The 27,968-nt window shown below is 39.6% G+C and overlaps 1 protein-coding gene and 1 long non-coding RNA gene across 2 annotated transcripts in view; one reads left to right on the top strand and one right to left on the bottom strand.

Annotated features, from left to right (window-relative positions):
• Positions 1–27,968, bottom strand: part of PLPPR1 (phospholipid phosphatase related 1) — a 323,077-nt gene that overhangs the window by 11,433 nt on the left and 283,676 nt on the right. Inside the window, 2 exon segments of the mRNA XM_001366620.4 lie at positions 1,539–1,582; positions 1,585–1,788. Coding sequence (XP_001366657.2) covers positions 1,539–1,582; positions 1,585–1,788 — 248 coding nt within the window.
• LOC130455495 (uncharacterized) lies at positions 6,216–11,210 on the top strand. The gene is made up of 2 exons (XR_008913504.1): positions 6,216–9,011; positions 11,038–11,210. It is a non-coding gene; the product is annotated as an uncharacterized LOC130455495 (long non-coding RNA).

The following is a 27,968-nucleotide window of genomic DNA, read 5'->3' as shown; positions in this document are numbered from 1 at the left end:
AAGACTGAACTACACGCCCGCTAGCAGTTACTACTCTCAGAATCGTTTGAGTTATGGATGGCGAAGGATTAAGCCACTAGATGGCGCCACAGTACACAAAGTGAAGGAATAGCTACTCTCAGATCCAGGCTGAAAAAGTTGTTTCCACCCCCCCCCCCCCACACACACACCGCCACCCCCACTCTACTCCACGCCGCTCCCCACTCCGACCTTCCAATGTTCTCATCTGTAAAACGGGATAATTATAGCCCCCCATCTCCCGGAGCTGTTGGGAATATAAAATGAGATCATATTTGTAATGGGCTCTGCAAACCTTGAAGTGATACAGAAATGCTAGCGACTGATGATTGATGGATGATGAGGAAGACCTACGTGGAGCTCTTTCCAAAGAGCTTCAAAGGGAAAAAGTAGATTCTGCTTTAAAATCATTGACACGAATGATGGAATGATCCCCCCTAAACCACTAGAGGTCACTGTTCCCTAGGCAAAGTGTAACAATGAAGCCACATTCCTAAGTCTATAAAGATAGTTATTCTATAGTTTGTGCCTACAGGTGCAGATCTCCGGTTCTTCCCGCTCTGATCTGAATTTGTAGCAACTTTGGGGGGAGGGGGTGGTGGGGAGGGGCACTACAGATTGTGGGTGTTCACACTTGTATTTTATTTGCATTTGTACTGCATACAGCTATGATTCCCCCTCTATGCAAGAATAAAAAATTAAGTTAAAACATATTTGACTGTCTGCTTATCTCCTAACTTTATAGATGTCCACATACCCTTAAGTCTTTCTTCTTTCTCCATCTCTCTTTGTCTCTCCCTCCCTCCTCCTTCCCTCTCTCCTCTTTCTTCCTCTCTCCCTCTTCTCTCTCGCCTCTCTCTCTCTCTCTCTCTCTCTCTCTCTCTCTCTCTCTCTCTCTCTCTCTCTCTCTCTCTCTCTCTCTCTCTCTCTTTCTCTCTCTCTCTCATCTCTCTCTCTCCTCTCTCCTCTCTCTCTCTCCCCTCTCTTTGTATGTCTCTTTCTCTGTCTCTCCTCTTCCCCCTCCTCTTTCTCTTCCTCTCTATCTGCCCCTTCTCTCCTCTCTCTCTCTCTCTCTCTCTCTCTCTCCTCTCTCTCTCTCTCCTCTCTCTCTCTCTCTCTCTCTCCCTCTCTCTCTCTCTCTCTCTTTCTCTCTCTTTCTCTCTCTCAGAAAATCTAAAACCTCGTTAATAAAATTGGAGTTGTTTACTCCCTTTCTATCTGATAATTTGACAAGACTAGTTAAAAGAACAAACTTTCCAAAATGCCGGTGAGAACATGGAAAGTAATTAGAAAGGATGGTTTCTTTTTTGGTATACCTTGCATTATGTCCTGAAAAGCATATCCATCGAATGTTTCAATCAAATAATGATTTTTTAACCCACATTCTTTTCAGTCCTTTTCCATTCAAATGTTGATTATTTCTCTAAGAGAGTCAGGGTATTTGAAAGATGAGAAAGGGAGGTGTCAGACAGGAGGTCCAGCAATCAGGGTCCCCGATATCCCATCATTACTCATCTCACCGTCACATACAGGGCTGAGTAGATGCTCAAAGCAGCATGTTTGGAGGAAAGGATCTCCTGGCCTTTTCAATCACTTCCAGGTCACCGGTGCAGATGTTCCCGTTGTTGATGAACTGCTGGTGAGTTCGGCAAGATGTGCTGGTGTAGTTGGGCTTGCACACAGTGAGGAAGTAAGGTGCCAGGTTCCCGGTGACCACTTGGCCAGCATTTACAAATATGTCAGTAGCAAAAAGTCCAAAGGCAAACACCCCTGTAAGGAGGTTTAAAGAGAAGGAAGAAAAAGAGAGTAGGTAAGTGTTAGATTAGTTCATCTATCCCTAGAAAGGAGAAAAATATTTCACAAAGAAGTAGGAATTTCTCCTTCACAACTCTGGAAATAATATGTAAAACACTGCATAAAGGGATGAAGCCAGAAGGGTGATCTAACAAGATAAGAAAACTGCAGAAAGTGAGAGGGCAATGCTGATCTTGCTTCTAGCTCCATGGGTGTGATTAGAGAAACAGTAGATTTTATCAGGGCCAAAGTGTACCAAAACAAAGTTCCACTGATATTAAAGAGCCATTAGCAATTCACACCTCTCATAAAGCGCCTTCCTTTTGATCATTTGAGAGACTAGTCTTCCCCAATTGATCATTTGATCTGATTTTCTTATTTCACTCTTTCTCCTTTTGTAAGTAAACTACCATAAAAGTCATTTGGAGTTGAGTAATAATTTCTGGTGACCACACTCTTAAATTTAGCCCAACCCTTTTAATCCCCTCCCTTACATTTTGCAATGCTTCTTCAGATGCAAATACACACAAGAGGAACAAATTAAATCAGCAATATAAGAATGCAACTAAGATTTTCAGATTCTGCTCCTTAAGTGTCTGAGAGCTACAGCTGTCCAGGGGTGTGAAGAGAAAATTAAGTGACCAGGAGTGAGGCATAATGAATTGAAGGATACAGTGGGAGAACCATTTGGCCTTCTTTCCGGAACACTAGCCTGGGTAGCCCTCTGTGTCCACTTTATTCTCCCTGGCAATGACACTGAATATGTACTTAGAGGAAGGTCAGTCAATTCTATGTTGCTTAAGCAGGCCACCTTGTCTTTGTATTAGATTGTGAAAGACCACTGGACCATGCAGTCCATGAATGGAAAAAGAAGCAAGAGCCAAACTGGAAATGAACTTCTATCAAGGAATGAAGATAAATATTTTATTTTTCCATCTTTGTGACTTGGCATAAGTGGTTCCCTACAATGGGAAACACTCCGTATTCACCTCAGCTACAGAATTCTTGTCTTTTTTTTTTTTAACTCACCTTGGTTTTCCCTCTTACAAGAGGTCTTGGATTTACCTTTTCAACACTCTCTCCCTCTTGAAATTGCTTTCTATATATTTGTATTTATTGACATATGTGCCCACCATATTCCTTCAGAAGAGCGAATGTTAGTTCTTTCAAGGCAGAGATTGTTAACATTTTTCTTTTGTGTTTCAGTACCTGATCCAATAACTTGCAGGTCACAGAAGCCTTAATTAATACTTGGGTCAGAGGCAGCTAGGTGGCTCCGTGGATAGAGAGCCAGGCCTAGAGATGAGAGGTCCAAGGTTCAAATCTGGCCTCAAATGCTTAGGGTTGGGTGACCCTGGGCAAGTCACCTAATTCCAAATGCTCTCGATTACTGCTCTTCTGTCTTGGAATTGAAACTCTGGCTTCATTCTAAAAAGTTGAGGGCTTAAAAAATAATAAATAAATGCTTGTAGCATTGAATGAATATTGAAACATAATAAAATGACAAAAGACTTCAAGGGATTCTCTTTTCGTGTTCACATTTCTGAATCAAATATTGTTGTGTAACCTCTCAGGCCATAATCCACATTTAAAAATGGGAATGCTGACTTGGACTCAACCATCTTGGTGCTTTTAACCAAACTAACTAGCTGGCCTTTATCTGTCTGGAAAACTATTCACTGAACATTTCCAACTATCCACTGGAAATTTTTTTTTTACTAGTACTTACAAATTTAATATGTTCCAAACTGAACTTAGCCTCTTTACTCTAAAATATACACCTGATTTCTTTTCTCTTGTTGATGATATTGCTTATTCTTTCAGTAAATCAGGCCTATCACTTTATTAGATCTCTGTTACCAAGCATAGTCCCTGGTACAGAGTAGGAATTTAATACATGCTTGTTGGTTGTCTGATTAATAAACATTTTCTGCCAGTTCCACTTCTCTAATACCACTCATATCACTTCCTTCCTTCCTTCCTTCCTTCTTTCCTTCCTTCCTTCCTTCTTTCCTTCCTTCCTTCCTTCCTTCCTTCCTTCCTTCCTTCCTTCCTTCCTTCCTTCCTTCCTTCCTTCCTTCCTTCCTTTTTCTCCTTCCTTCCTTCCTTCCTTCCTTCCTTCCTTCCTTCCTTCCTTCCTTCCTTCCTTCCTTCCTTCCTTCCTTCCTTCCTTCCTTCCTTCCTTCCTTTTTCTTCCTTCCTTCCTTCCTTCCTTCCTTCCTTCCTTCCTTCCTTCCTTCCTTCCTTCCTTCCTTCCTTCCTTCCTTCCTTCCTTCCTTCCTTCCTTCCTTTCTTTCTTTCTTTCTTTCTTTTCTTTCTTTCTTTCTTTCTTTCTTTCTTTCTTCCTTTCTTTCTTTCTTTCTTTCTTTCTTCTTTCTTTCTTTCTTTCTTTCTTTCTTTCTTTCTTTCTTTCTTTCTTTTCTTTCTTTCTTTCTTTCTTTCTTTCTTTCTTTCTTTCTTTCTTTCTTTCTTTCTTTCTTTCTTTCTTTCTTTCTTTCTTTCTTTCTTTCTTTCTTTCTTTCTTTCTTTCTCCTTCCTTCCTCAAGATAAGTCCCTCAATCTGAGCATCATCTTCCTCCTCTCAAAAATGGAATGTTAAAAGTAGTTAATTTGCAATTAGTGCAGGCATCAGGTGAGATATTGCACATAAATTTCTTTGCAAACCTTGGAGCCTTTATAAATGTTAGTTATTGAAGTGGGTTGCTTGCAACCACTTATTAATATTTTCATGGTTGGACACCTGAGAAGGATATTGGAAACTGAGGGAAAATGGATGAAGGGGAGAGAGAGAGAGAGAGAGAGAGAGAGAGAGAGAGAGAGAGAGAGAAGGAGAGAGAGAGAGAGAGAGAGAGAGAGAGAACATAATAAAGGAAGAAAGACTCAGAGACAAGAGTTGAATAACAAGGACTCATCATGCATGCTCCTCTTGATGGTGTTATAGAGAGAGGGTTGCTACATATGTTCCAAACTTTTATTGAAGATCAGGAATGTGGAGTGGGAGGTAGCTAATGAACATATGACATGGCATAGAGTTTATGGCATATTGGCCTCAGTTGACAACCATGTAATCATAGAGGAGGAGGTTAATTTCAAACATTGTCTTGGTATGGAATGTGGTCTAACAAGGAGGTAGTTAGGACCTTGTGTCAGCTAATGTCCTGCCCAGGAATTCTTTTGACCTTTGGACTAAAGATTTGGAAATACAATAATTAAGAAACACTATGAGCGTGAATCTGGTACATGGGCACATAGGTTACAATATCAATACATCAATAATACTTTCAAGATGATAATATACCTGGGAGGCTAGAGGTATTATTATTACTCCCCTCTCTCCTGGACTGTAAACTCTTAGGGAATAAGGAATGTGTCACTTATTTTTCTTTAACCAGTACCAAACATAATGCTTCACATTGTTCAGTCATTTTAGTTGTGTCCTATTTGGGGCTTTTTGGGCAGAGATATTGGAGTGGTTTGTCATTTCCTTCTCCAGCTCATTTTATATATGAGGAAATGAGGCAAACAGGATTAAGTGACTTGGTCAGGGTCACACAGCTAGTAAGTGTGTGAGGTCAGATTTGAACCTATTTGAACCTGAGACTTCCTTACTCTAAGCTCTGGTGCTTTATCTACAGTCCCTCCTGGTGGCCCTGCTGTATATGCAGGAAACAATTCATAGATGTTGACTGAGTTGAATATTTTTACTGTATTTCTTCTTTGGAACTTTTCTTTTGCATCAGCTGGAAGCTGAAATGATTAGTCCAGGCATACACTTTTCCACCCTGTCTGAGATGATTTGTTGACTCTCCACTTCTGCAGGACACAGCCCAGCTTTAGGGGAAACTGTGTCACCTCTTTTGGGCCAAGAGAGGGCAGTTTAGCTCTCTGAAATGCCTAATTGACTCTCAGGAAATTGTTTATCCATTAAAATATGAGGAGTTTAGTAAATCCTTCAAAAACTTGTCATTAGGAAGAATTCTCCCAAAAGAACCATTATTAGTAGTTCTGTACTGATGTTACAAAGGTGGAAGAAGGAAAAGTTTACATCTTAAAGAATGGTATATAGCAAGCACTAGTCAACCTTTCTAAATAAAAATTTTATTAAGGATCTACTATGTGCTAGGAAATTGCATAGGGAAGGTGGCAGAGATAGCAAGCAAGAAAGTGAAGGCTGATTATGTGACAGAGGTGGAAAGGAGTTCTGGGTCCTTGAATGCAATGGAAGTCTAGACTAGGAATGGAGGATTAGATAGGATATCCTCAAGATAGGTTCATGGATTTGAGCTAAAAAATGAGCTAATATAAAGAAAGTACCTTGTGAATTTAAAGCATTCTATAAATATTTATTAATAAGTAATTAATAAATATTATTATTCTATAAAAATAAATATCAGTTATTATTATTATTTATTATTACTTAATCTACTTTCTCATTTTACATATGAGGAAACGGAGTCTTAGAGAGATGAAATGAATTATCTATGGTCACATAGGTAGTGCAAGAAGGTAGAATTTGAACTCAGGCCATATGATTCATGGGACCCTATGCTTTCTGTTGCATTAAGACCTTATGTTGGAACAGCTGGGTGGCTCAATTGATTGAGAGTCAGGTGTAGAAATGGGAGATCCTGGGTTCACATCTAGCCTCAGACACTTCTTAGCTGTATGACCCTGGGCAAGTCACTTAACCCCCATTGCCTAGCACTCATTGCTCTTCTGCCTTGGAACCAATACACAGTATTGATTCTAAGATTGAAGGTGAGGGTTTTAAATAATAAAAAAAAAAGATTGTATGTTCTACTTCTCATACCTGCTCACTGATACCTTAAATTCCTTGGAGAAGGGGCCTAAATTTTTTTATTCCATCATTAGAGCTAAAATATGAAAGCCAAATATGAATAAGAATAACATAATTGATTTAATTTTATGTCTGATGATCAAAAGAACTCTCGGTTTTCTGACTGGGGCTTTTCCCATGGAGCGGGTCATGTACTCAACATCCTTACCAAGGAACATGAAACTTGCTAGGATGACACAGAAACTCCTAATTGGTCCCCAGTGACTAGAGGGATGCCAAGATGATTGGCAACTGGAAGTAGGGAAAGGGTGGGTTCTTGCTGGGAGAAGCCCCCCTCCTCTGTGATCTCCATGAACTCTGAGAATGACTCTTCTCTTGTGAGATTCACTTTCATCAAATTTTCTCCCTTGACCTTCCTGAGTTCAGGATTTTGGCATCTGTTGACCAGAGGGAGGAGGATATCCTTGACAGCACACACATCTCGGAGGATCATCAGATCATCCTATAACTGAAGGCCTAAAGAAAGTCATGTTCTGACTAGCCAGGAGATTTGGACTACATGAGGGGTTCAGAGAGTGTCAGTTTAAAGAGAACATGAAATTTGTTTAGTAGTTCTATTACTAAAGTTGCCTTTATTTTGACCGTAAAAGGCTACTTGAGTGTTTTCTGTTTCCTTCATTTGTTAATTCATGAATGTGATTACATCTTCTGCATTTTATGCAGTTTTCTGGTTGGAAAAAATAAACAGCTACTCAATCAATACTTGATACCCATACTTGATACTGAGAATCTTTTCTAGAAGATTATCCCATTTTGGGGAGTTCTAGATATGTTTTCTACCTGAATTATCCATTAGAGATTTCTCTGGAGTTACTCCAAGAATAGAGCAGATTCTAGAAGAGAGAAATTGATCTTCTGTAATCAGGAACTCTAGAACTGAAGCCAGCTCCATATGAGTTCAGAGCCCTTCTTGGGTAGTGGATTATACTTATACCAATGTGTAACTGGCTGATGGGTTCTTTTCATAATGTAGGGGCAAAGTGTTAAGTATAGAAAACATAGAGTTGGAAAGAAGGATGCTACAAAACAGAGAGAAAGAACAGAATAGGGGAGATAAGGAACAGAACTTGCTATTTTACCTTCCTTTGGTTTTGACCCCAGTTGTGAAGCTAATGAAAAGAACACGATTCAGCTAGGGTAGGAAGGAAGTGAAGAGGCTACGAGGCACCAAAACTTGTGCTCAGATCTAGGATCTGCAATAATCTGGTGACATCTGATTTGCTCAGGAACTTCCCTCATAGTTTCATCTGATCTAGTTTTACATATTTGATAGGGTTAGAGGTCTCTGTAGGTGAGTGGAAAGTATATTCTGGATTTGTGTTCAGTGGAACAGAGTTGAAATTTGGGCTCTGCAACTTAACTCCTATTTGCAATCTTGGGCAAGTCACCTAAGTCTCGAAGTCTCAGTTTCCTTGCCTGCAAAATGAAGGGGTTGGATTCATTAAATAGGGGTATGGACTCCTCTGAGAGGACAGATGTGGTTGGCATGCTGTAATATAGGCTCCAGACTGCTAAAAGATACCTTTAGTATACAGAGTATTTGATAATGGTGCTCAGGTAGGGGCAGAGTGGGGAGACGAGGTGTACTATAAATGTTTAACAATAGGTTCTTTGAAAAAAAATGTTCTCAACACATTTTTGAGTTTAATCTGCATTATTAACATTTTCTCTGTTGTTCTCTTAAGTCTAGTCAGTCAACAAAACAATAAATCAAGTCCTGATTTGTAGTGTTTGTGGATTTCTAAGAGGTAAATGATCACTCTGAAAATTTAAAAGGATCAGCTCTCAAGGAGCCCAGAACCTGTAGCACTTGTAGGGGGAAGTGAAAAGAAAAGCTCTTTAACTCACTCAAAGGTAGCAGATGAAAAACAAAAAGTGGGAAGTTTGGTTGGTTGATTGTTCTTCCTACTCCAAGAAAACCAAAATGATATCACTGATGATGTCTTTTGACTCCCACATAAAGTGGATTCAAGTGAGACAGAGTTGTACAAAATTAATGGCCTCAATCTTCCAGAGTCATTGATGCTCAGTGGCAAAACAAAAGTCCAGACAACTGGTGATGGTCTGGTATTGAGTGGGTGACCTTGGCTTCTTCCATGTGTAATCAAGTTCTAAGTATTCCACAGACCTACTTCAGCTACCTTCATGACAGTTGGAACTAATTGTTCTCATCTACCCCTTCTGCCTGGGGGATAGTCTTCACTTGCCTGGGACAGACATCCCCCTAACTCACTGACAGGTTGGAAGCCCTTTGATTACCCTCAGCCCAGTTTAGCCTGTCTCCTGAAATGGTTTACTGGGGTATGGATGCTGTGGATGCTTCAGCTTCTTGGAGCCACTGGTGAGTGTTGAATGGCAAGTGGACATTAAAGGTGGATGAGCAATCCTGGAAAGGGCTCTGCAAGCCTTCACACCAGAGGTACTAGTGCTCCCTGATCCCCCTGTATCTTAGGAGCAGTGACAGAGGCTGGCACTAGAGAAAAGGCTGAAGAGTATGTGGATCTGATCACCTCAACAGGGGAGGTGCCAGAGGAGGATGGAGTCTTGGGGAGAAGCAGACGTTTCCTTTTGGAGATCAGTTGGGAGAAACTGATCTCCAAAAGAAAGAGAGAAGGTTGAATAAGACTTTATCCTGAGGGTTACCCACTTTTTCCTGTTTGTGACTGGAAATCCCCTCCCAACATTTTCCATTTGAAGAGACTCCCTGAAGAGAAACCCGAGAAAAGCTATTTTGAATCTCTGTCAGACTTTACCTCAGCTCCTGTTGCCTTGGGTCTGAACTGTGGCCAAGGGGCCAAACCCAGGGTCAGCCAACCTGACTATCTCTCAGGGGGCTCAGGCTGCCAAAGCCTGAGTTTCCCCCAAACTCAAGGAGGGAGGGAAAAAGATTTTAGATAGAGACAGGGACCTCCTTTCTTCCCACTTTCCTTTCCCATTCTTTTCCCTGTTAGTTATTCCTTGGTATTACCCTGATTAAATTGACATTAAAGAAGTTACCTTTTCCCCAAGATGTGAATCAAGTGTGAGTGAACAGATCAAGGGGAGAGAAGAAACCCTTTGGTCTCAAGTAGTGGAGGGGGGACAATGGGGGACAAGAACAAATATGGGAGAGCAGCCATAGTTAGGAGGGAAGGCAGAAGGGGGGAAATCTTTAAACCCCCTCTCCTCTCTCTGAGCCAACCCTAAACATCAGCTGTCTTTCCTAGATTCTGTTCCCTTTACCATTCCCCAAACCTTTTCTCCATCACATTTGCTGTTTCCCCTGAACCCTGCTTTGAGAAGGGGGTCTCCACTCTTCTCCTCTCTCTCTAGACTGAAAGACCAAACCTTTTTTATTACAACTGGCACCCCAGAATTTAATAGAACCCCTTTAAAAAGCTTTAGTGACCAACTGTCACCAACGGTCACCAACTGTCACCAACTGTCAGTTGGAACTCCTCAGGCTAGCAGCCATTGTCACTGGCTCTGCCTAGAAGTTAACACAGAATCAAAGACATCTTGATTCTTGGTGAGGGAAGTAGAAGTCAGTCACCAACTGCCACTCTAGTCAGTTGGAAAACTGAGGAAATGAAGGCATTGTAAAAGGGAGGTTGTATCAGGGCTGTCAGTGATAGAATCTAGCTAAAAGTTAATAAAGAAGCTAAGGAAGTGAATTGGCCCCAGAGTCTTGAAACTGAGTGACCATTATCAGGACATCATAAAGGACTTTATCCATTCAACAAGGATTATAGCTTGCTATCAGGAAAGGTCAGCAGCGGCCATCTAATACATTCCCTCATCTTATACGTAGGGACACAGACTTAGAAAGATTGCCCAGAATCCCACAGCTAGTAAGGATTAGGAGCAGGACTCGAATGTAGGTCTTTCTAACTTCAGGGCTAACACTATACCATAGGCTTCCCAACTAAATGATCACTGAGGTCTCTTTTGACCCAAAGAATCTAGTGCTTTCAGATGTTCAAACTCAACTTCCTTAATAACTTTGGAAATGACTAGCTTTGGGGATTCTAACCCCTTGTGATAAATGCCATCATATTAGGGACAACTAAGTGGTTCAATGGATTGAGAGCCAGGTCTACAGATGAAAGGGCCTGGGTTCGAATTTGACCTCAGATACTTCCTAAAGAGGAGACCCTGGGCAAGACACTTAACTCTCATTGTCTAGTCCTTACCTCTTTTCTACCTTAGAATCAATATAAATTTATTTATAAGAGAAAAAGAACCATCATAGTAGATGAGATACCTCCTTTCTTCATAGGACTAATTTCTCAAACAGTTCACCATTTCTGTGACTCTGAAGAGTCTCAGTGTAAAGTTTTCCTTTGGGAAAAGACATGAGTACATTTTTTTCTCATTTTTTCTTCCAGGCCAAATCAAGACATAATATGGAAGATGGTGTCATATGCAGTGTTTCCTAACAGGCTACTATTCTACTTCTGTTTTTCAGATATTCATGCTTGAAGTATTCTCCACTATTTCCTGGGCACTATGTTTTCTTTTTTAATACCCAAATAATAAAGGACACGGAATCATCCATTCATTCATTCTTCCATTGACTCTTCATTCATTCATCAATCAGCCATTTACTCAAACCTGTTCTGTTCAGATGACTAGATTAGGTGCTGGGGAGAATACAAAGATGGTTAAGATATTGTCTCTGTCCTAATTGAGGTCATATTATGGCAGAGGGAATATGTTACACAGTTAGAAAAATGTATTCATTGATTTAAGGAACTCTAGGTGAGGAAATTCCCTGTATCAGTGCAGATAAGAAGGTCCTCTGCAATTTAGAGTATTAGAGAGTTGTTTGGGACATTGAGAAGTTAAGTAACTTTGCCCTAAGTCTTCCAGTCAACATGGGATAGAGATGGGATCTCTATCCTCACGACCTTTATGTGAATAATATGTACATAAATATGAAATGTTAGGAAACAATTTTGCCAGATGCTACCACAGATCAATAAGAATCAAGATGAACCTGAAAGAGGATTGTAAACTCTCAGAGTTGGAAAGCACCTTAGAAGTCACTTATTCTAACATGTTAATTGAGTAGTATGGCTTTTACAATATTTTTGACAAGTGACAATCATCCGTCTTCAGGCTGACAATCTTCAGTGATGGGGAGCCTACTACCTCCAATGAGGCATAGCAAGAAGGCAATGGATCTCAAGTCAGAAGATCTGGGTTCAAGTTTTGACTACATCACTTATTACTTCTATGACCTGGGCCAAGAGATTTTTAACTTCTCTCTGCTTCAGTTTTCCTATCTGTAAAAATTGAGGATAAGTGCAAAGTTAGAATCAATGACCTCTTTATTCCCTTTCAGTTCTAATCTGAATATATGAGCTTATTAGCCCATTCTCTTTCTGGATAGCTCTAATTGTGAGGACATTTTCCCTTCCATTGTACTGAAATCCTTCTTCCTATAATTTATACTCAGGCCTCCTTATTCTTACCTTTGATGTTCAGTAGAACAAATTTAATATTTTCAGATGTGTGAAATACTTGAAATAAGTCATCCTGTGTTTTCTATCTCTACTCTTTTCTCCTATTTCTATTGAATTCCAACCAGTCTTCACATGGTATCTTCCCCATTCTCTTCACTATTCTAGTCAATTTCCTCCAGATGTCCCTTCCATGGTCTAAGTCCTTACTAAAATGTGTTGCCCAGACAGAACACAATGCCCCAGATGTAGTCCAACCAGGGTGGAGTCTAGCAGGATGCCAGTCTCTCTTGTTCTGTATTTTGGGCTTCAATTAATACAATCTAAGAAGGTCAAGGAGGGAAATGTTTGACAGTCCTGGAATGGAAGCTGGCAGTGGTATCAAATATGTTAATTGTATTAATTAATTTTCTCTTCAGCCTCTGATCGCCATATTAGGTGTCTTGCATCTTGCAGATTGTCCTGACTTTGGTTCACAAAGGCTAATCCATCATTGCATCGACAGAGACAAGCTTAACTGGAACTTCCATACCAGCTTTCATTCAGACATGCATTGATCATTCTAATTTTATTTTTTGCAGTTTTGCCAAAAGGCGTTTTATTCAAATCACAGGCAGCTATTTTAATGACTCCAGCTGGCTTCAATTCAACAGGGTTTAAATTCTGAAAGAGGATGGTAATCATACACAGTTATCTAGCACCCAGCTTGCCTGGAAGCCAGACATGCTGGGACTTTTTATATTTTCTGGGGCAATTCTCTTGGCTGGAGTGAACTGGGCTGCTCTTCTTACTTCCTTTCCTGAAAACTAAACTGACTTCATCCTACAAAAAGTGAAAAGAGCCAGTAATTGACTCTATCCTATTTTCTAGAGATGCTGCCCAAGGGGATCTGATTTTTTCTGCTTTAATATCTTCTGGGATTCAGGGCATCGATTAGTCTTTCAGATCTGTGGCTGATTCTAGGTCCTTAGCCATGTGACCCACTGTCTGGCGCTATCCTGTGATCTTGCTGTCTAGTGCTAACTATGCTTTCTCTCTTCTTTGCTGACCTGACTTTTTCTCTGATACTACTGAATTGACTTTACCAAAAGCCTGCTCCCCAGGGCAAACTGTTTCAGTGCAATTGATCTTTCCTCAAAAGTACACTAGGGGGAGAAGACATAGTCCCTGGGTGGGCAGAGCCAACAAAATCATTTTGGGTAGCACAAAACATTTCTGAAAAGAAATTTAACTTGTTTCTATTTAATTTAGCCCTGATTCCCTGTTTATGTTCATTATTCAAGTCTCACAGTCAAAAAATACAACTGTTCCCTCTGTTCTCTGGGTATTGATTATATTTGTACCACCAATGAACTTCATCAGGGATGACTTTCCTCATAGGGCTTAAGGAATCATTTATATATTAGAATTGGAGGGGAGATTTTGAAAGAATACCATTTTAAATAAATATCTCCGTCATTACTTTGGGCTTTGGCCTGAACTTGTGACCACTAGAAATAAGGCATGATGTGCTTAGGAATCATCCCTTAAAATAGGAATAGCTACCTGAAAGGAAATATCTTAACTTGCCATTAATACCTCAGTGGGAATCAGAATGTTAACTATCATCTTTTAAATGATGGATGGAGCATGAGAAGCTAGGTAGGAAGGATGCCTCTGAGCAGGAGTACCAGAGTAGTCCTGAATGTAGGCAGATTGGGGATAGCCTTTGGACACTAAGTAACTTGGAGAAGGGTGAAAAGATAAGACTAGAGCTCAGGAGAAAAAAGGAACGAGAGGGTTCTTGCCTCTCACAGTTTGGATACCCTGTTCTCTGAGAGTAGATTGTGACAGGGAGAGTCTAAATGCACTGGGAACTCAGGGTAAAGAGAAGAAACTGGACAGACCAAATAGGCAGAAGAGTTGAGAGAAGGCAGGGCAATGACAGCAAAGGCAAATCTTCCCTGGGGTTGTGCCTTGATCCTTGTTGTTCCCTGAAGGAAACAAAGTCCTAAAGTCTGTAGGTAAAAATAAGACTGAGGTAGTCACTGGTAGCTAGAGATGCTGGTCTGTCAAGCAGCCTATGGGTGATGGATCCTTTTCTCTAAGAAAAAGATAGCCTCTAAGAAGGTGTTGGAAAGGTATAGTGACAGACTTCCACTGTAAAATGGTGAGTCCTGAACCTGAACAAAGGAGCTACTCTAAAAGTGAGAGCCTCAGAAGAGATTTGTCTAGTTTTAGACCTTTTCCCAGGACTAGCCAGTCCCTATTCACCTTCACTTCTGCTCAGATACTTGGTCAGCAGATTTAGGAGTGGGTGAGAATCATGGTGACACAAAGGGAGGGAGCCTGGGAGTGGGCAGGAAGAGAGAGAGGCAGACAGAGAGGAGGGAGAAAGAAAGACGCAGAGAGAAACAGAGACACACACAGTGACACACAGACAAACACACAGAGAGATATAGAAAAAGGAGAGGAGCAATGATGCATATGTAGCAAGCAGAACCTGTATTAGTAGAAAAGAAATGGCATATGAATTCAGTCTGACCCCTGTAAATCACTAATTGCATAGAAAGGAGACAACTGTTCCTTTGCAATAAATATAAGAATAGCTCAGCCTAGTTATGTACCTTGAAAGTATGTTAACTATGCCTTCCAGCTGCCTGGGAAATTGAGGTCAGAAGCATCCTTGTTTATCTTTTCCATTAAAAAAAACTCTTCAAGTGCATAAATCACAAACACATTTACTTTCTGAAACTTACAAATAGCTTTAATTTTATTTTTTTAGCTTTCATATTGTTAAGCTTCCTTATGTTTTATATTTAATATGCAGACCTCGAGACTCAGGATTCATTGGCACAAATGATGGAAAGCTGAAGACAAGCATTTTTGCTATATCTTTAGTAGCATCATCATGTAAATATCTTAATGACATGGAAATCCAGCCATCACACAGTGAAATCCAATCTAGTCACAACGACTAGGTCTATACTAGAGGAAATAATCCCAGTGTGATGTCATGTCACTTAGAACTGAGTTGAATCTTTTAAGAATCTAAATTAAAACCAACATAATCTAGTGGCTTTATTAAGTTACATGTCTCTTTGATCATTAATCAGTAAATCACTGACTTTCTACGGTCAAGTTTGAACTCAGAAATGAGTTTTGCTGTAGAGTGTTGTATTGAATAGGAATGTGCTTTGGATGCAGGATCTATAGCTGGTTGGTTTCTTTCTAAATGAAAAATCCTTCCACAGAGGCAGATATTGTCCTATGCTGTCATTGTCAGGAATGATCTGAATCTTGGTTAAAAGTTTTTACTTTTTTAAACCCTTACCTTCTGTCTTAGAATTAATACTAAGTATAGGTTCCATGGAAGAAGACTGGTAAGGACTAGGCAACTGTCCTAATTAGGGATAAGTGACTTTACTAGAGTCACACAACTAGGAAGTATCTGAGTCTAGATTTGAATTCAGGACCTTCCATCTCAAGGCCTGACTGTATCCACTGCGCCACCTAGCTGCCCCTCTTGGTTAAAAATTACTTCAGGGTTATACCTACCAGTTTGACACTAGCTCTTGCTCTTGACCATGATGATAGGTGGGGTGGAAAATAGCATTGCAGTGACCCTCTATACGCTCTCCCTCAGTCTTAACATTTCTTAAAATCAGTGCAAACTGATTACATAGAATAACGTTCTGGGCTTTAGCACCTTTCATGAATAGTTAATACCTAACTGAGCTGGTAGCAAAGATAGGGTTCTGTCAAACATGTAACAAACTGCATTTTCTTCTTCCATTCTGGCTTCATATTATTGAAGATCTGGACTTTCTTGATAAATGTGGCAGTTTACTTCCAAATAATAATGCTTTGCTTGGTTTTACTGACATAGTGTGACTTGTTTCTGTCACCAATGTAGGCGTTGGATCCAGGGTTACTAGAGATCACTCAGAAGTAGGGCAATCACTAGGAATTCCAACATCTAGAGTAAATTGATTTGGGGGATGGGGTTTATGTTTTCTTTGCTTTGACTCATTAATTGCTCAATAGTTGGTAGTTTGTTCCCCTTCTCTCATCCTCTTCCCAACTCAGTGATTTTGAATGACCCACTATATTTCAGAACCCATTTCCCATTCTCCAACACCTATTTCCTTCATCCAATCTCCCTCAATGTTCCACTCCCGATCTGCCCTTCCACTGCATTCTTTGGAATACCCACTCCATAATTCACAAATTTGCTCTCACTTTAAACCTTTTCCTTTCTCCCTTCCTCCAGCTTTTGGGTCTTTATAATGACACTGCATCTCTAATCACCATTTCCAGGACTGGGTGCACTTTCACTCATACTTCTTGACTCAGAGATATGATGGAGGAATTGAAATACTGTTTGCTCTTCATTGCCACCTTTGGACTTTGCCTCTACCTCCATCACTCAGTAACCTCTTCTCCTCAATCCAAATTTATCACCCAGTCAAGATTCTGCTTCTTATCTACCAACTCACAGGACATTATATTCCTCTCCTCCATGAGTTCAGTGCCTGCTGCTGTCTTTCCATTTCAACTCAAACCTTCCTTGTAGGGACTTCAACAAATGGACTGACACTTGTTCAAATACCTCAACTTCCCAGTTCTACTCTCTGCTCAATTTCTACAACCTATTCTTTCTCTCTGCCTCATTTACACATGAAGATGGATGATCTTGCTATCATCATTCACATGTATTCCACTTTCATGTTCATAAATTCCAAAATTCCTTTATCTGATAATAAGTAACTTTTTCTAATTATATCTTCTTCTCTGTCTTATGACTCCCAATCCTCTTATTTGTCTTCACTTCTAATTCCTCTACCCCTCAGTTGTTTTTTTTTTAACATCACCACTCCTGAATACTCTTCCTGTCTCTATCCCTTCGTTGAATCAGTTCAACACTAAACTATTATTTATGCTTAAAAAAACTCCTACCCTTTGTCTTAGAATTGATACCAAGTATTGCTTCCAAGGCAGAAGAGCAGTAAGGACTAGGCAAATGGGGTTAAGTGACTTGCTTGGGGTCATATAACTCGGAAATGTCTGAAGCCAAATTTGAACTCTGGATCAACTGTCTCCTGTTCTGGCTCTCTATCCACTGAGTCATCTAACTGTCCAAAAGGATAAGCTTACAATTTTTTTAAACTTTTACTTTTTGTCTTAGTATCAAGACAGAAGAGTGGCAAGGGCTAGGCAATTGTGGTTAAGTGACTTATCCAGGGACACATAGCTAGGAAGTATCTGAGGCCAGATTTGAACCCAGGTCTTCTTGACTCCAGACTTGATACTCTAATTCACTGTAGTTACCCCATTTATGCTTGAATTCCTTATTCCCTTGTCCTATCATTGATCATGCCTTGTAAGACTCCAGCCTTGGATTACTCATATCTTATGCTGACTTCATTCTTATTCATGTGTGACTTAACAAAAAGCTAGAGAGAACACAAAACTAAAAATTTGTGTTATATCATCTCAACTAGGCCCTCACTGAAACAAGGCAATCCTTTTATGCCTCTCCACCTGAAGTGATTTACTGACTCACATTCCACAGCAGCTATTTCGAACATTTTCAAGTCTCTCAAGACAGACTGACCAAAAAAAAAAAAAACCAACTTAATTGAAGAAAAAAATCCAACAAATAAAAAACAGAGGCTATTTGCCCAAAGCTTTCGCCTTTCTAGTTCATATATATATATATATATTCCCTCACTATCTCCTCCTTTACATTTTTGCCAAGGTAGATCCCTCTACATGGATGCTTGATGCTACCCCGTCCTGTATTCCCCAACAGATGGCCCCTCCATAACCTCCACTGTTTCCACTAATCCTCAATGTCTCCCTCTCCACTTGGCTACCAACATACCCCCTGTCTCTCCAGTCCTTAAAAAACCCAGTAACAACCCTCATTTGGCCATGCTATTTAGCATCTTATATTCCTTCTTTTCATGGCTGTCCCCATTGAGAATTCTACAATTAGTGCCTCCACATCCTCTCTTCATTTGAGATTCCAAATGCTTTGTATTGTGGCTCCTGACCTCATCAGCAGAACTTCTCTCTTCATTTACCAATAATCTCAATGGACACATTGAATGACTTTTTTCAGTCATCCTTCTAGACCCCTCTAATGCTTTCCTCTGCTATTGATCACTATTTCCTCCTGAATACTCTCTCCTCTTTAAGTTTTCAGGATATTGATCTTTTTTCTCATTCTCCTCCTACCTATCTGACTTATTTCTAAAAAAAGAACCCTTACTTTCTGTCTTAGTAACAGCTCTAAGAGGGGCAAGGGCTAGGAAAATGGGATTAAGTGACTTGCCAAGGATCACACAGCTAGGAAAATGTCTGAGGTCAAATTTGAACCTGGGTCCTCCCAACTCTAGCCACCGACTTGTAGTGCCCTATATCTGGCTGATTTTTCTCAGATTCCTTTACTGGATCTTCATCTAGAGTAACCCTTTCGCCCAAGATTCTAGTCTGGGACATCTTCTCCATCTATACTATCTTGCTTGGTGATTGCATAAATTTCCTTAAGGTCAATTTTCATCTTTCATAGATGACTCTCTGATCTATTTATCCAGACCTTACTTCTTTCCTAACCTATAGTTTCAAATTGTCAACTGTCTCTTAGACATCTTTGACTGAATTTTCTATAGACTTAATCTGCCCAAAACCCCTTCCCCTCCCCCTCAAACTTGACTATTACTGTCAAGGGAACCACAATCCACACTTTTGTCCAGTCTTAAATACTTGATATCATCTTCACCTCCCAACTCTCAGTCACTCCACAGAGCTAATCTCTACACAATTCTTGTTTTTACTTTCACATCTCCTTCTCTCCCCTTCTGTCCTCATTACTTTGCAATAGCCTGTTGGTGGGTCTGCCTCCCCAAAGTCTCTCCCTTCTTCAATCCATCCTCCACTCCAGCTACAAAAATGATCTTTTAAGGGCACATATGGTCAAATCACTTCTCACTTAGTGGTTGTACTCAAAGAGGACCAACTTTGGTCCTTTGGCATCTTCTGAAGATCCAGTAAAGGAATCACAGTGCCCACTCATAGTCCATTGGAACAAATTGTTTTCATTCATCTATTCCACCAAGGAAGTCTTTGCATGCTTGAGGTAGACACCCTCTAACTTATGAATGAGTTTGAGGCCTGCTGGTTTTCTTTTATCTGGTTTAGCCTGTCTAGCAATATGACTTAATCAGATGTGACCCCTATGCCTCCATGCTACTGTTTCTTTGAGCCACAGGTGAGAACTAAATGGCACCAAAAGAAAATGAGCAGCCCTGAAAAGAGCTCAGCAAGCTCTCTCATCAGAGGTACTAGTCTTCCCTGAACACCTTCTACACTTCATACCCTTAATAAACTCCACTGGTTCCCTATTACCTCAAGAAACAAATATAAAATCTGGTTTGACTTTTAAAACCCTTCACAACTTGGCCCATTTCTACATTTCCAGTCTTCTTACACATTACTCTCTTACATAAACTCTACAATCCAGCAACAGTGGAATTCCTGATTTTCCTAGAATCTAGACTCCACTTGTTGCCTTTCAATGGCTGTTCCCCAAAGGGTGTGGAATGCTCTTCCTCTTTATCTCCGTCTCTTGGTTTCTCTTAAGAATCAACTCAAATCCTATCTTTTGCATGGCTTTTCTGGTCTTTTCCATCCCTTTCACTCCACTGTTAGAGCCTTCACTAAGATTACTTTCCACTTTTATATTTGTACTTTTTGGGGGGACATTTTCTCTCCCCTATTAGAATGTGCCATCCTTGAAGGCAGAGATCTTGTTTTGCCTTGTATCCCCAGCACTTAGCACAGTTCCTGGCACCTAACAGCTCATAAATGCCTTTTGAAAGTTGCTATACTAACCTCTCCCTTGTATTAGGGATGATGTTCCCTCTAGCCTTCTCTGAATAGCCTTCTCCCCTCTATCTCTCATGCTAAAATTTCAGACCTATCCTTTCTCTGGGTCTAGATTTTGGTCTGCAGAAATCTTTTAGAAGGCCAGTAATGGAAAAGTTTGAAGAAAAGCTGTGCATCCCCAAATGCAGGAGGCAGAGACTTCCACAGTATAACTGGAAGCACTGTTTCCCTGCCCCTCTCTCTTTACCCACTCTCTTTGCCTTGTCATATAACATGTTCTCTCTCTCTCTCTCTCTCTCTCTCTCTCTCTCTCTCTCTCTCTCTCTCTCTCTCTCTCTCTCTCTCTCTCTCTGTTTGTGTGTGTGTTCTCTAAAGTGTCCCTACCAATGTGGCAAAATAGGGACACCAATGCACTGCTGGTGGAGTTGTGAATCAATCCAACCATTCTGGAGGGCAATTTGGAACTATGCCCAAAGGGCACTAAAAGACTGTCTGCCCTTTGACCCAGCCATAGCATTGCTGGGTTTGTACCCCAAAGAGATAATAAGGAAAAAGACTTGTACAAGAATATTCATAGCTGCACTCTGTGGTGGCCAAAAACTGGAAACTGAGGGGATGCCCTTCAATTGGGGAATGGCTGAACACATTGTGGGTATCTGATGGTGATGGAATACTATTGTGCTAAAAGAAATAATGAACTGGAGGAATTCCATGAGAACTGGAACAACCTCTAGGAATTAATGCAGAGTGAGAGGAGCAGAACCAGGAGAACATTGTACACAGAGACTGATACACTGTGGTACAATTGAATGTAATGGACTTCTCTATGAGTAGCAATGCAGTGATCTAGGACAATTCTGAAGGACTTATGAGAAAGAACACTATCCACATTCAGAGGAAGAACTGGTGGGAGCAGAAACACAGAAGAAAAACAACTGCTTGATCACATGGGTCGATGGGGATAGGACTGGGGATGTAGACTCTAAACGATCAAATATCAATTTGATATTTGTACAAATATCAATAATATGGAAAAAGGTCTTGATCAATGACACATGCAAAACCCAATGGAATTGTGCATTGGCTATGTGAGGGGGATGGAAGGAGGGGAGGGAAAAATCATGAATCATATAACCTCAGAAAAATTTTCTTAATTAATCATTAAAAAATGTCCCTCCCTTGGCTAGTGGACCACTACTTAACCCCTCACTGGTTCTTGGAGTTGCCAGGACATGTCACCTTCTCTCCCACTTTGGGAAGACATGGGAGCATGCAGAAACAGTGAGATGGGGACATCCTTTCCAACAATTCTTCCTTGCCCTCTCCAAGGGGGTATTTTCTTCATCAATCTCTATAGGTGCATTCCCAGTAGAGGATAAGGCATGAGGAAACAGGATGGTTGTCTCCAGGTCAGAGAGGAAGGAGTAGCACCATGTAATTATCAGCATGTGGGGTAAAAACTCAGCTACCACATCACAGTGATCTCCAAAGGTAGATCAGTAATGAGGAATGGGATCACAGGAGAAAACATTTATAGAATCTCACCAATGATTCCAGCTCCAAAGGATCTCTCCATTCTCTGGACTCCTCTTACACTTAAATTCTGTAACATGTAATTGGACTTCTTACTTTTTAATCATTTTATATGTATTATATATTTTTTCTAACTAGATTGTAGACTCTTTGAGGGCAGAGATCATGTACTTCTATGGATTCTCATCATAGTGCCTAACATACAACTAATAGATATTAGAAATAATTGATGTGTCTCCATGAAGTCTGGGATTGAGGTAAAAGGGAAAATTGAAATGTGGTATAAGAAGTTTCCATTGTGTAGTGGAAATAGAATTAGCCTTGGAGTTAGGAGAGATAATGTGCTCAAATTCTCTTTGCTACTTATTAGCCATATGACCAAGGGCAAGCTACAACCTCTCTCAGCCTCAATTTCCTCATCTGTTAAATTTTGAGATAGCATCTTCTGTATCTCCCTGACAGAGTTGTTATAAGGTTCAAATGAGATAACATATAGGAAGGACTTTGTAATGCTTAAAGCTCTAAAAAAAAAAAAGGTCAGTTATTACTTGTGTGTCTTCTGGCAGATCATCTCACACCTTTGGGGTTTGATTTATCTCATCAGTAAAACTGAGGGATGGGTGTGAACCAGGTGAATTTTAAAGTACCTTCCAGTCTTAAATTTATAATTCTATTAATTCTTATTAAATTCCTTGGGAGAATTAGTTTATAAATTTTAGACAATAAAGCATTCATTGTCTTCAATGAATTAGAAAATGAAAAGATACGTTTAAATTTTAACATAAGCAACCAAGTTAGACATGAAGAAGAGCTTCCTGATTGTAAAAACTTTGAGACACCCCACATGGGTAAGATCTCTGAGCACTGCAGCCAGAACATTTGTCTGGATTGTTGTGGCAGCCACATCTTATTTTTATCTCCTATATTTTACTTTTAGTATCTCCAATTTTATGAGACACCTAATGATATTCCTCTCTAAGACAAGCACATGGAGAAGTGCATGGACAATACTTAGAGATCTGTGGGCAGAGAGAGAAAATTAAACTTCTCTGTCATTTGGGACTTTGTAAAATGAAGTGAGATGAAAAAAGGCACAGTTATCAAATAATCTGATTAAAAGAAGAAAAGGTACCTGGCACATATTTGAAACAGAATAATAGAAACATATGGAAACCAGAACCAAAGAGAATTCTTTTGCTTGGAAAGGGCTCAATTGAATACAGGAGTTACAAATGATATAGTATATAACTGAATGAGTGAATGAACCCACAGGGATTATCAGAATGACTTTTGGACCCTGGAGAGAGAGTTGTTTTTATGGTATGAAGTATTATACTCATAATCGATAAAGAAAAAGAAAAAATGGTTGGGCTGACACATTAAGTTGGTGAATGAAAATGCAGCTCCTACAAATTCTAGTTGCTGAAAGTACCTCAGCACTATTCATTTCTGTACTTTGGGGAAGAGCCGAGCAAAACAGAAAATCCACATACTCCACATTGTTATATTCAATTTAGCAAAAATTGCTGAGTATTGCATGAATTTGTATTTACAAAGTACATTTACATTTGCAAAGTTTTTCTCCCATGATTATGCAAACTGCATACAGCATAATTGCCATATACTTATTTTACAGAAGAAATGGTAGAAGTAAAGAAACTTGCATAAGATGTTGATTCACTGGGAGATATACAGAGTTGAAACTATTCAGCATCCCATATTCTATCCTGTCTCTATGTTATTGCTTTCCATCTTATACCACTAGGAAGGACTTGCCCACTTTCTTCTATTCTGTGAAAGATTTGTAAATTTATTTCAGCTTTGTGATACTTTGATCACAGAGCCAGAGAAATCCATATAATATAGTGCTTAATGCAGGGAATTATGTCACTAAGTCACTAGATAAGTAATTAATATGTTAAAGATGAGAAAGGGTCTTCATTTTGGATTATAGAAACAGGAAATCTTACCTCTGTGACAGGAACAAATTCTGCCTCTTATACTTCCTTTTTTTTTTAAAGCCCATTGGCAAGTTATTCCCATTCTGAGGCTCACTTTCTTAAACTGAAAAATGGGGAAAATACTTCTAGGGCTTACCTTTAAGAGTTGTGAGAATCAATTTAGATAATGTATATAATAAACAAAAACAATTTATAAATTTCTGCCATTGTTGGATGTTACATTTTGTGAATTTAAAAGAGTATGGTTGATAGGGACATCTAGGACCAACAGAAGTGGGTTTGAATTCCAACTCTGCCATTTTCCTTTCTGTGTGATCTTGGACAAATTAATTAACCTTCCTGTCCCTCAGTTTTCTCAACTGTAAAATGAGGAGGGTGATGGGGTATCTAAAGGCCCTAAAATGTAGGGCCTTGAAGGTCCCTTTGAGCTCTACATCTGTGATCTGATGATCACTCAAACTGTTTCTTTTTTACTCTACAACATGCTAGTGGCTTTGTAACTGTCTTGCAGTAAAATATGGTAAAGGGATATCCCATTATTACCCATGTCGAAGTATGCAATGACCACTGAACCACATCTGTATTGTCCATGGAATAGATAAGATATTCATGGAAGGCACCATCCTTATTATGATATGGAACTGTCAAAAATAGGATGCTGGGCAAATTCTTTGGCAAATATGGATTCTGAGGTCATTTTATTCAGTTTATGATGCTTAAAGACCTTTGTAGGAGATTAGTTGAGATCATGCCCATATTTTGCTTTGGCCTCTTTAAGCCTGGAAGAAGCAGCTCCTGAGTGTAGACAATCCTGGAATTTAAACAATGGTTATTTTTACAGCCTTAGAAAATCACCATTAGCTCAAGTTCTTACAGACTTTCCAATAGTGGTCATAGTTGTTTTTGGACAAGATTAGGTATGCATTACCCTCTTGTTCCTCAGGCTATCCTTGTCCTACCTGAGGCTTAGTTAGTAAGTGGTAAGGCTTAGATCAGTGATATCCAGGACCCAGAGACTAGAGAGACCCACTGGGGCAGGTTTCATTAGCAGGGAAGATGAAGAAAATAGATCATGGTACAATCAAAAGAGTATGAGTTCTGGAGCTAGAAGAGCTGAGTTTGAATCCCACTCCTGACAACTTATCTATGTGATCCTTGACAAGCTACTTAATGTCCTTGGGCCTCAGTTTCTTTGGTCATAAAATAAAGTCTAAAATGACCTTTCTGCTCTGGACCTAGATCTCATGACCAAATACTTGTCCTCGAAACTACAATGAGCCTGGGCTTAAGAAATAGGGGACATCTGGCAACAAACATCAAGAAGATGAAATTTCAGGATTTTGATTTCTAGATGGATTAGGAGAAGCAAAGCAAGAGTCTAGCTTTGTAGGAATTTGAGATATGAGCAAGGGACAAAGCAGTGGTTACAAATGATGCAAATAAAACAGACCTCTGTGATCAGTTGCCCCAGAGACACGACAGGGGCTGAGAGACAAGTCAAGATCTTCCTTCCTAGGACAGGGGTAAATACATGGCCAGAGTGGGACTATTTGCATTGCTGACTTGATGCTGAGCCCATGGATGGTTCTAGAGCCTGGTTATGGGCTGAAACTTTAGGCAAGGAGGTGAAGGGATTCAGGTTCAGGGAGGCACACCAGTCCTTACTGTCCTTTAGTTGGAGGGAGAGCTGACAAGGTAGGCTTTTGGGAGCTGTTGAAGTCCTGTCTACCCTTGTTTGTTTCAATGACAATGTGCTGAGGAAGAATAATGAGCTGTCAGGGAACGGTCCTCAGGTCTTGCTCAAGCAGGTGGCAGTTATGTTCATGTTTGATGGTATTGCTGAGAGACAGCTTGGGGATTATTTGTGTCCATCAGAGCTGGCACCGTCTTTGACCACAACTGAATTGCATTGGACACAAAGTGCCAAGGGACTGAATGTGGCTGGCTCTTTGCTCTCTACTCCATATCACCGGCAAACCAAGTCTACTATATACGTTTGAGAAGGACTTTGGATTAGCACCCTTTTTGGCATGTCTAAGCTATGTTTGGACAAATTAAAATTGGACCATGGCATTTATCAGCCATTCAGGCTCTCCTTAAGAATGAATAGCCTTGCCACTGACTATGAAGGGCTTAGACTGAACAGTATGATTATTTGGAGCCTTTCCAAATGAAGAACTGGAAAAGATTGGGTGAATAGCAAAAGGAGAATTATACTAATTTTTGTAGCAGGATATTTATGAATTTATTCAATATTAATATTGCCTTCTTTCATACTAGATATGACACACCTATTAAACTGAGCTTTAATTTTTTAAAAATTTAAAATACTTTTCTAAAGGAAAGAGAGGTGCCCAGTATATATTTTTTATCTTTTAGATTTAATCCAGTATAATGAAAGGCATCTTGTAAATATAATGCTAGAATTAATATTAGAAGGTTTGGGTTCTACCTCTGTTTCTGTCATTTACTAGCTGTGTGAACTCAGGTAATCCACAATTTTATTGGATGTCAGTTTCCTTATCTATACATTAAGATAAAGAAAGTTGGGTATGAATGACTGTGATATAAAGCGGGGCTTCTTAACATGGGGGCTGGCATCTGTCTGAGTTCAAATCCAAACTCAGACACTCACTAGTTGAGTGACCCTGGGCAAGTCAATTACCCCATTTACCTCATTTCCCTCATCTATAAAATGAGCTAGAGAAGAAAATAATAAACCACCCCAATATCTTTGCCAAGAAAACCCAAAATGGGGTCATAAAGAGGTGGACACAATTGAATAACAACAGAGTCCAACTCCTTATTTAAAAAAAAGAAAAAAGGATTAAAATAATAAATTATGTTAGATATCTCATAATTCATATAAATTATAATACATAAATATTATACAATATGTTATATATTTATAAAATTAAAAATGTATCATTATGTTATTAAAATTGGTTTCCTTTGTAATCTTACATGTTTTAATTTAAGCATGTAAAAACATTCTTCTGAGAAAGAATCTATGATGCAAAGAAAGTTAGGAACCTCTGGTATAGAAAGAAGAGTGCTCAGGTTGGATTTAGAGGACTCAGATCTGAATCCTAGTTCTTCCTTGCCTATGTGACTTTGGGAAAATTTCTTAACCTCTCATCTGCAAAATATAATTTTTCAACTAGTGAGTTCCTAAGTCACCATATATGCTTGGACCAAAAGCCATCAGTGATGATTGCAGTAAAGGACTAGGATAAGGAACTACCAGTTACCCATGTATAGTTTGATGTTCTAGCTTAAGAGAATTTAAGAGGGGGCATCTAGGTAGCCCAGAGCCAGGAGGTCCTGGGTTCAAATCTAGCCTCAGACAGTTCCTAGTTTTTGACCATAGGAAAGTCACTTAACTGCCATTGTCTAGCCTTTACCACTCTTTCCTTGGAATCTATACACAGCATCCTATTTTTGACATTTCCACATCAGAATACGGATAGTGCCTTCTATGAATATCTTTTTTCTATTCCATGAATACAATGTGGTTCAGTGGTCATTGCATATTTCGTCATGGGTAATAATGGGACATCCCTTTACCATGTTTTACTGCAAGACAGTTACAAAGCCACTAGCATGTTGTGGAATAAAAAGAAACAGTTTGAAATGATCATCAGATCACAGATATAGAGCTTAAAGGGACCTTCAAGGCCCTACAGCCCACCCCCCTCATTTACAGTCGAGAAGACTGAGGGACAGGAAGGTTAATTAATTTGTATGTCCTCTATTGGATGGCAGATGTTTAATAAATGTTTATTAAATGAATAGAAGGGAAGGAGGGAGTGAATTTCCAAAGAGAAGACATTCTGGAGGCAGTGATCCATTAGGGGGACAATGGGATAGATTGGTAAGTTTTGAAAGCATGGAAGAAATTTCACCTGTCACCATGGTACAATAAGAGGGAGAGCCTGAGAAAGTCCCTACTGACAAGGAGTTAGATGATTCCTTCGTCTATTCTAAGTTCATTGTCATAAACCAGTATCTTTTTTTTTTAGTTGAGTATAAATGAAGATAGGAGGCAGGTAGATGATTCAGTGAACAGAAAGCTGGGTCTGGAGTCAGGAAGACCTGAGTTCAAATATGACCTCAGACACTTCTTAGCTGTGTGACCCTGAGTAACTCACTTAACCTATTTACCTTAATCTACTGGACAAAGAAATGGCAAATCACTCCAGAATCTTTGCCAAGAAAACTCCAAGGACAGTATTGATGTACTGTGGTCCAGAGACAAGAAGAATTGTACTCGATTGAATGACTAAAAACAACAGTGAGAGATGGGGATTCAGGTAAGTTAAAAAAAAAAAGATTGCTCAGTTATACCAAAGCTTTACGAATAAGAAGAGGTAAGGGCTTAATTTTCCAGCAGGGAGAAACTTAGATTTTGGAAGAAACTGGTTGCTTTGCTTTTACAATAAGCAAAGTGAATCAGATCCTCCTTCTAACCCAACAAAGTTATTTAAA

This window comes from Monodelphis domestica, chromosome 7 (genome assembly GCF_027887165.1).
Source record: "Monodelphis domestica isolate mMonDom1 chromosome 7, mMonDom1.pri, whole genome shotgun sequence".
In the NCBI taxonomy this organism is placed as follows: Eukaryota; Metazoa; Chordata; class Mammalia; order Didelphimorphia; family Didelphidae; genus Monodelphis; species Monodelphis domestica.
The sequence above is the reverse complement of the archived record's forward strand: the minus strand, read 5'-3'. Positions and strand labels throughout refer to the sequence as shown.